Source organism: Megalobrama amblycephala, linkage group LG3 (genome assembly GCF_018812025.1).
Source record: "Megalobrama amblycephala isolate DHTTF-2021 linkage group LG3, ASM1881202v1, whole genome shotgun sequence".
In the NCBI taxonomy this organism is placed as follows: Eukaryota; Metazoa; Chordata; class Actinopteri; order Cypriniformes; family Xenocyprididae; genus Megalobrama; species Megalobrama amblycephala.
Window position 1 is genome coordinate 13704976 of NC_063046.1, and position 10143 is coordinate 13715118.

The 10143-nt window shown below is 35.5% G+C and overlaps 1 protein-coding gene across 1 annotated transcript in view; it reads left to right on the top strand.

Annotated features, from left to right (window-relative positions):
* The window catches only part of arrb2b (arrestin, beta 2b), a 48539-nt gene extending 41277 nt beyond the window's left edge, over positions 1-7262 (top strand). The window contains exons 10-15 of the mRNA XM_048184040.1: positions 28-100; positions 3296-3433; positions 3583-3666; positions 3756-3832; positions 5646-5700; positions 5790-7262. Coding sequence (XP_048039997.1) covers positions 28-100; positions 3296-3433; positions 3583-3666; positions 3756-3832; positions 5646-5700; positions 5790-5883 — 521 coding nt within the window. The 3' untranslated portion in view covers positions 5884-7262. The remainder of the gene's footprint in view (positions 1-27; positions 101-3295; positions 3434-3582; positions 3667-3755; positions 3833-5645; positions 5701-5789) is intronic.
* The last annotated feature ends 2881 nt before the right edge of the window (positions 7263-10143 follow it).

Sequence of the window (10143 nt, forward strand, 5' to 3'; positions counted from 1 at the left end):
CCGTGTATCCCTGCTCTCTCCCCACAGTGCGACAGTATGCCGATATCTGTTTGTTCAGCACCGCACAGTACAAATGTCCTGTGGCTCAGGTTGAAGCCGAGTGAGTAGCCCTCCATCCCACTTTCTCCATCTCTCTGTTCTCTGTCCATCTCTTCAACTCCCTCAAATTGAGTCCTCCATCCTCTTTTCATAAGATCTCTTCTGTTATCATGTCCCCTCTTCCATTCTGTGTTTTACTTCTAATTTCACCTGCCATCTCTGTTCATGCGCAGCCCGTTTTCCTCAGTGCCTTCATTGCTGTGAAGCAGGAGTGTGTTTAATGCACATCTGACAAATGTGTGGTTAATAGTTTTAAAGCATCTAAAGGGTTAGTTCACCCAAAAATTACAATTCTGTCATTAATTACTCACCCTCATGTAGTTCCACACCCGTAAGACCTTCATTCATCTTCGGAACACAAATTAAGATATTTTTGATGAAATCCGAGAGGTATATGACCAGGGTTCTAAATTAACTCTTTTTTTTTCACCAGCCAATGTGGCTGGTAACTTTCTAACGTTACCAGATAATCAGAATTTTACTAGCCAAAAATTTTTTTTTTTCCGGTGAAAATAAGAGAAATTGAGTGCCACTGAATGCATTAGATCATTTTATTAACATTGTTGGCATGAAAACACATATAAAGTACAATGCATACAACAAAATATGCACAGAAAGTGCAAACATTTCATCTATCTATCATTTGAATCACATGTCTCAGAGCTTTTCTTCAGAGGTGCCATCAGAATCTGAGCCACCCTCTGTTCCTTTTGTTCCATGTTTGCACACAGCCACATACACACTAAGTTTCAGGAGTGACAACCGCATTTAAATGCAGGAGTGAATCCCCTAAATTATCATTACATGTGTGTACGGAACACGACTCACTCTCGAAAATGCGATGATTGACAGCTTGGAAACCATAGCGACGTTTTGGCGTCTCTCGTGTTTGGTATCCGTTATCATGACCAAAGTAATATTAAAGTGACAGAACACTTGTTATTTTCAGCAATTTAACACACTAACGCATTCGACGGAGGCGTCGTGTTTTGTTTATGCTTCACACAGAGCGCGCTCTTTGTGTGTTGCCATGGTCACTCATTATAAGCGTGTTTGGGCTTGTTGTTTTAGCTCGTCTCATAAAGCGAACGGGTTTATTGAGTTATTAAAGTGAGCAGACATGATCGCGATATTTTGGTCTTATTTTCAGCATAAAGCATTTGGATTTATTTAGGTTTATTATGGGCTTATTCTTGTTCGCTGATTTTTCTAGCAAGATCTGGCAACTCGAATGAGAAAAGGCTCGTGCTTTCCTTTTCGCACATATAGAAGAGAGCCTCATGCATCACCGGCCAAACTGGCTAGTAAGTTTTTATTAACACCCGCCAAAATTAATTTTAACCCGCATTTGGCGGGTTAGCGGGTGTTAATTTAGAACCATGTATATGACTCGTCCATAGACAGCAATATAACAAGGTCCAGAAAGTCCACTAAAAACATTGTTCTACGGACTCTAGGTTCTACATCAGAACGGCGTCTCATTATTGACGAGCTCCTGCGTCAGCATCACACGCATACGTCATGCTGCTCACGTGAACAGCGTCGGCCAGTACTGAGTCAGCATTTTGATGTAGAACCTGGAAGCGCTGAACGTAAACAGCATACGAGAATGACACAGAATAGAAGATATTGTTGAATAAAGTCGTTAATTTTCTTTTGTTTTTGCGCACAAAGTATTCTCGTCACTTCATAACGTTAAGGTTGAACCACTGCAGTCACATTGACTTTTTTAACAATGTCTTTAGTACCTTTCTGGACCTTGAAAGTGTTTGTTAAATTGCCGTCTATGGACGAGTCATATACCTCTCGGATTTCATCAAAAATATCTTAATTTGAGTTCCGAAGATGAACGAAGGTCTTACGGGTGTGGAACGACATGAGCGTGAGTAATTTATGACAGAATTTTCATTTTTGGGTGAACTAACCCTTTAATATTTACAGTACAGGACATATCTTCGCCCATTTAATCAAGCTCTGTTGTTGCTAAAGCTAAAGCCGTGTTTGTGAAATCAACCACCCTGTGGAAACTTTAGTTCATTCTCATCTGTACAGCTTTGCACTTTTCATGCCAAATACCCTTAAAGTTACCCTTGTTAGTAGCTTCAAGTTGGACCATTCTGTGACCATACAGACTTTTACAGTAGCATCCCTCACTTTAATTGATGCCAAATGCCTTGATCCCTTTATCCCGCTGCTGACAGCCCCGTGATGGTCCAATCTCGCCTCATAGTAACTAGTTTTTCAATGCTGGTAGGACGACAAAGACTGTTTTTTTTCTCAGTGCGACAGGTTACAGATGTGGTTCTTTACTCCCACGACACCTACAGCAAGTCTGTGGGCCGACATTCATCATGGTGAGTCTCATATCTTACCATTCGTTCTGGCTCCCGTGACCCTGAGCCCATCCCTAGTTGCCGATGATGGCTCTTGGACCCTTTTCTCCACCCTCTCCATGAGATGAGACAGTGTTGCTACTCTTTCACCCCCCAAAACAAGGACCGTAGCTGTCCTTTTGGCTTTTGGTCTTGTCCGGAGCTGTTCAAACAGCCGCTCTGTTGTTTTTTTGCACTCATCCAGTTGAGACCACCTGCTAGTTAATGTTTTGTTAGCTTCTACCTTGAATGACCTAGGTGGATTCTCTTTGTTAAGCTTTTATAACTTCCTCTCAGAAAAACAAATAATGTATGGGTAGCATACTAAATATCCTTGTGTATGTCTCTTCCTCTTTCCACTCTCTTTTTCTGTTGTCTTTTCTTTCCTCACCATATGTTCTCCTGATGGCATTGTTTAAGTCCCCATAAATCACATTTTACAGTCTGTCGAAATACTTTTTCTTTCTCGAACAAAGTTCTGCTTAATAATTGAACACATGCAATGTGCTGTTTGAGATTATGGATTGACAAACACGTCTATTATCTGACAGGGATCCCTGAATTAGGTGTCCTTAAATGTTAATAGCACTTATTTTATTTTATTTTTGTTTTGTTTTTTACATTTTTTTTTTTTTTATCCAATTTTAATTTAATTTTATTCCAGCTTTATTTCAGTTGACAAAATGTAATAGTTTTCACTATAACAACACCCTCAAATTTCTAGTACTGAAGATTAATCATAAAGTTACACAATATAGTCAATGCTTGTTTTTCTGATACGCATGAAGCAGAAGACTCACTCTCTCTTTTTTTGCCACATGCAGTGACCAGGTGTCACCCAGCTCCACGTTCTGTAAGGTGTACACACTCACCCCCACACTGAGCAATAACAGAGAGAAGAGGGGTCTGGCTCTGGATGGACAGCTAAAACATGAAGACACCAACTTGGCCTCCAGCACCATGTAAGTGGCCTTCAGCTGTCAGTGCGTCTCATCACATGCTTGTTTTTACGTGCTGGAGCTTTTTAGTGCTTGTGAAGTTAACGCAACCCATGTGTCCATAAACCCTCTAGTAGAGAAATAGTTCAGTATGTGTTTCCCTGTGCCTACAGAGTGAAGGATGTGTCCAATAAGGAGGTCCTGGGAATCTTGGTGTCCTACAGAGTTAAAGTCAAGCTTGTGGTGTCTCGTGGAGGGTGAGTATGTCCTTTGACACAGAATTACTTCAGACTTTATATTTGTGCAGAATGCCGTAACACTTTTTCCATACGTGGTCTGTTGTTAGTGATGTGTCAGTGGAGCTGCCTTTTGTCTTGATGCACCCTAAGCCCTCCGAACAGCCCAACTCTAGACCGCAGTCAGGTAACATCTCAAGTTTGTCATTTTGTCAGCATATATACAAGAGTAGGCTATATATACTCATGTATATATGTGCTTATGTATGTATGTGTGTATGTGTATATACATTGTGTTCCAAATTATTATGCAAGTGACACATCAATCGGATTTCAGTACAATAAACATTCAGATTTTAGTTTTTCAAAGAAAGTTGTTGCTTTTTTTTTCCTCATATCTTTTTAGATAACTGGTATCAATCTTAGACAGGTTTGTCAAATAGTTTGCCAGGTCTTCTTAGATAAATGGAAAACCTACTTAAAGAGGTTGTTTCACATTATTAAGCAAGTCACAGTTCTCATGCAATATGGGGAGGAAGAAAGATCTTTCTAAAGATGAAAAGCATGAAATGGTGCAATGTTATGCAAAAGAAATGAAAACAACTAATATTGTGTGAAATCTGAATGGAGATTATTGAACTATCATAAGAATTGTGAGTGATTTACAGCACAAGAAAACTCAGATAAAGGCTTATTAAGGAACATTTATGTAAAAAAAAATAATAATTGTTTTAAAAGGGCAGCTATAAAAATGTCACTGTTGATTAGCAAACGGGTATTTGAAGCTGTTGGTGTCTCTGGAGTCTGAAGAAGCTCTCCATGCAGGCTGGCAGTTGTGCGTAAAGATGCATTTCAGCCACCTCTAAACAAACTATGAAGAGAAACGTTTACATTGGGTTTAGAAATACATGAAGACTCATTTTTAAATAGTTTTATTCACTGATGAATGCCGTACTACAATGGACGGTCTAGAAGGATGGATTTTTGGATGGTTGGTGAGTGGCCACCATGTTCCAACAAGACTGCAATGTCAACAAGTAGCTAGTGAGTGATTATTTGGGCTGGAATATTAGGAAGTGAACTTGTTTGACAGAAACTTTCTTTAATAATCTGACCAAGTTCTTTGTGCTGTAAATCACTCACAACTCTTATGATAGTTTGATAATCTCCATTCAGTGTTCGGAGAAAAAAAAAAAAAAGTTGTTTTCATGCCTTTTGCGTAACATTGCACCATGTCAGGCCTTTCATCTTCAGAAAGATCTTTCTTCCTCTTTCTTCCATATTGCATGAAAACTGTGACTTGCTTAATAATGTGAAACAACCTCTTTAAGTAGAGTTTCCATTTACCTAAGAACACTTTCTTTGAAAAACTAAAATCTGAATCTTTATTGTACTGAAATCCCACTGATACGTCACTTGCATAATCATTTGGAACACAGTGTATACATAAGAATATAATATGAATATATATATATGAATATATATATATATATATATATATATATATATATATATATATATATATATATATATATATATATATATATATATTTATGTTCATATTATTGATAAAATGTTTTGCTTTTTTCCTGCTTTTTGACACGATAAATAAATAATCATTAGACTACACCAATAAAACAACAACATAATAGTAATAATTATAATTATAATTGAGTATAATACAATACAATAATACAGTATTTTTTATTATTAATGTATATATTATTGGTTTTATTATTTGTATTATGTTATATTAATGCAAAGTTGTTTTGATTAAACGTAATCATTTTATGGAACATTATATATGAATATGTCTATATAAAAATGTGTGTCCACAAACTAGCTGTCAACATGATACTTTTTAGCATGGTTCACTTTTGAGTCAGATCAGAGATGTCAAATATAATGTCATATCACCTTGGTGATTTGGAAATTATGTTTTACATGCTTTTCCATTTACACAGTTTTCCTAATTTTTTTCTAATCCGTGTCCTCCACAGCTGTGCCAGAGACAGATGTCCCTGTGGACGCCAACCTCATAGAGTTTGAAACAAAGTGAGTTAGCTGTATTGTCTCTTTCATAGTATGAGATTCTTGCTAATGCGTGTTTGCATAACGTAACTCTTGTTTCTTTTTGTCTTCAGTAATTTCTCACAGGATGATGACTTTGTGTTTGAGGACTTTGCAAGGCTCAGGCTGAAGGGAATGAAAGATGAAGAGGATGACCACTTCTGCTAACAGCCCCTCCACACACACACACACACACACACACACACACACACACACACACACACACAGACACACACGACACCATGCGAAGGTTGTAAGGAAGGGCGACAGGGGTGGGGTGTCAACCTGCCAGTACTCTCATACCTCTGCTCCACTGGGCCCATCTGATAGAGTGGAGCACTTACTGATATTTTCTGAGCCTTCTTTCTTTCTTTCTGTCTTTCTTTCTTTGTCTTTTGGCTCTTTTTTTCCCACCATTTTAGCATCTGTGAGGTGGTCTTTAAATTGGCCTCTGTTTCTCTGGTCATATCAACCACTTCACTAGGGTCCTTATTTGTTAGAAAGATTGAGGGAAAAGGAAAGGGAGGAAAATGACGTTAGTTGGGTCATATAAACATCAATGTATTATTGGTGGGCAAAGGGTCCATTGATTCAGGGGTGATTCTTTATTCCTTTCTTTCTTTACCTTTTCCTTTATTTTTTTGTCATCATATTCCCACTTATATATCAAGTGGGCATTAATAGCTATGTAATTATGGTATATGTTCTATGTTATTTCATTGTACAGTACATACACTGTTCACAAACACCATAGGGAACTTGAGTTTGGTGTTAATTTTATTCCACTTTCCTAGACCCATAATCAAATCCATCCATACTTGCTCAGCAGCTTTTATGTTATAGTTATGTAAAATGTATACATATCATACAAGACTACGTAGTAACACTTTTCTGTGCACTTATAGTGCACGCAATACTCGAATAATTAAGGACGTGGCATTTTTAGTGAAACGGAGTAGTTGGCGAAGTGCATTGGGACACAAGTGTCTGGTTTCTTATTGTAAATTTTAGCACCTATTCCACATGTTGAGTTGTAGAATATATACACTGCTACAAGTCTTCAGTGCGAAATTAGCTTTTAGATACAACGAGAGGGCAGGGACAGGCTCTGTATGTGCCACACACACACAATGTAATTCCTCATTATTTGTGCCTGCCAAACTTTATTTGCCAAAATGTGATGATTTATAATGTTGCTTGTAAGTTAAGCTCAGTTCGGTTGAAAATCACATGCTCATTCTTTGTTTTAGTTGACAGAAACTGTTGATGATGTAACCATTTGACTGCCAGAAATATTTTGATGATGGTTATTTTAAAATCGCATTTATAGCATGATTTCCAGGAAATTTGACTTTTTATCTTGTTCTCCCAGGATCAGCCCTTTCCTATGACATTCTACATAGTTTACTACTGAACAATGGCAAATTTACTTATGTTACAATGTGTACAAGGAAGTAACATTTTGCAATGAACAAAGTGGAGCTCCCGTTGAAGGACAAAAAGCTATCTCTAAAATAAAGGATTGCTTTGTTTAAAGCACCCATACAGCCATGCCAATGTGCATACTTGCTTTAGATGTGCCCTTTGTGCCCTGTCTTGTTTTGTCTTTTTCTGCAGAATATGAAAACATCATTATTTTTATGGGTTTTTTAAATGGAAATGTATTACATTTATAACTTTTTAAGAGTGAGTCATCAGCGCAGAATCCAGAAACCAAGCTGCGGCGTTAACTGTAGCGCTACCCATTATTCAATTTCAGTACTCCATAACACAACAGTGTCCTAACTAGATCTATATTTTATTGTCATGTTGTATTTCTTAAGCTATTAATTCAGTGTTTCTCAACCAGGGGTCTAGGGGGTCTTAAGATGACTAAAAATGATTTAAGACAAACATAAAGAATGCATTAAAATAAGCTAAAACTTATAAAAAATGATTTAAAAAGTCTTATTTTATTCACCCCTTCAACTGTTAATGAGTGTGATTTCTAGACTTAGAAAAGTCATGATAAAATTGTATAACCCTATGGTCATTTGAATAAACATTTTTTGGAGTTATGCCAAGCTCTAAAATATTTTATTAGGTAGAAAAGTAAGTAAAATCTATCCTTAATTCTTATACAGTACATCACAAACACATGGTTTAATGGGATAGTTCACCCAAAAATGAAAATTCTGTCATTTACTTACTCTCAAGTTCTTCCAAACCTGTACACATTTCTTTCTTCTGCTGAACATAATTGAAGATATTTTGAAGAATATGGGAAACTGAACCGTTCTGGGGCACCATTGACTTCCATAGTTTTTTTATTTTTTTGCCATGGAAGTCAATAGTTCCCCAAAGCACCCTGGTTACTAACTTTCTTCAAAATATCTTCCTTTGTGTTCAACAGAAGAAAGAAATGTATACAGGTTTGGAACAACTTGAGGGTGAGTAAATGATGACAGGATTTTCATTTTTGGGTGAACTAACTCTTTAAGTCATGGGATATATTGCTGTGGACAATAAGGGACCTTGAATTCAAAAAGAATAACTCCATTAGAATCACAAAAATTTGTGACATCTGTCATTTATAATTCAAAATTTATTTTAATGACAGCTTGAAAATTAACCAGAACTTATAGTAAAATCATCTATTAATATTGTACATGTCACTGTTACTAGTCTGTCCAGTAAGTCTTGTAAAATCAGGTGACATGGAGGATGTTGTTGATTTAGATTTGAGAGTAGTTTCCTTTCCAGATCAACAGTTGATCGATTCATTCAGTTTGGCACTGTCTACAATCCAGAAAGTGATTTGCATAATGTGCTGCAAGATATTTAACATTTCATGCAGACTTGAACACTATAGTCTCTATTTCTACTCATTCATTTATAATAGTAAAGCCTAGATTTTTACCTGTCTTTTCACAGACGTCACCTGTCTGTCTGATGCAGTGTTAATCATATTCTTTATGATTTAGTAAATATTATGAATCTTGTTTGAAAAATGTCATAGTGTTCAGTGATTAAGCACTTTATGTGAGTTGAGCTGTGATGAACATGTGGTTTAACAAATCTGGAATGTCTTCATAGAAATCCAACAGCAAAATGTGCACCTGTGAGCAAAGTAAGTTTTAAACCAGCTGCAATTACATAGGCCTAATCGTCAAATGAGATTGTTTAATATATTAAATTACAAATTGGTTGATACATGTGCATTTATTCACTTTGCTCTTAAGAAAATAATGCCTTCTTTTAAGTTTTACATTAAGGTGATCGTGCGAGAACATTCCCAAACCCTATAGTTTTCCAGTAAAGCACTCACTAATGGACAGAAAATAGCCTAAGCTTGAAATGATCTAATGGAGATGGCCTCACTGCCATAACACTGAGTTAAAATTATAAATAAAAACTATAAATTTTAATTCAGACTGTGTAACTATAAAACTATACATTTTAATATAGCCTAATTCTCAAATTAGGCTATATTAAAATGTATAGCGAATAAAGTTACACTACCAATTAAATGTTGAGATACATCTACTCGTTCGATATTCTTAATATTTTACACATTTTAAAATAATAGTAAAATAATAAAAAAAAACATTTGTTTAGAGACCAAAAATGTGGATTGTTAATTGAAAAAGTTCCAATCCAGCCCATCAGTTTCAATTATTTTAAAGTTTTAGATTTGTAAAAGATTTGCTGTTTTTATTTGTATATGAATTCAATTCCAAAAACATAAATTCAGTCAAATGTAATTCAGTCAAATGTGTCCATACTTGAGGCTAATTATGAATGAAGATTAAAAAAAATGACATGAATTGCAATATACTGTATAAGCAATTAATTAAATTGTAAAATGTAATTTTAAAAAATAATAATCGAAAGTACCTGCTGTTTATTTTGTACAGCATTTTGCTGATAACTTTATGGTCTGCCATTTGTAACTCTCAGTGAGTAAAGGCAGATTACATTAGCAAAAGTATGTTTTGTGATGTTCTACACATCTTTTTTTTTATTTTTTATTTTGCATATGAACAATAACAACAATAACAACAGGCCAACATAATTTAAAATATATATCTTCACAGACTGAGAAATAACAAATTGTAATACATAATGTCACAACAAAACAAAACATAAAAGAAAATTTAATTAACTACAAAAACACTGTAGGGGATTAATTCAAATTGGTAATAAGGTCATATAGATTAAACAAATTAAACAAATCAAGCAAGCTGGCTTTATATGTTCTCATAATTTTTAAGGCATCAGTATATAGGGTCTTTTCTAAATATATTAAACTGGGGTGCAGTTTTCAAAATTGTATTTGTGAATAAAAAAAATTACTATAAGAAATAGACAGTAAATAACAAAGTCTTCATTTTTGTCCTCCAAATGTATACCAAATTTTATCATGTCCCAATTAATAGATGTAAGAGA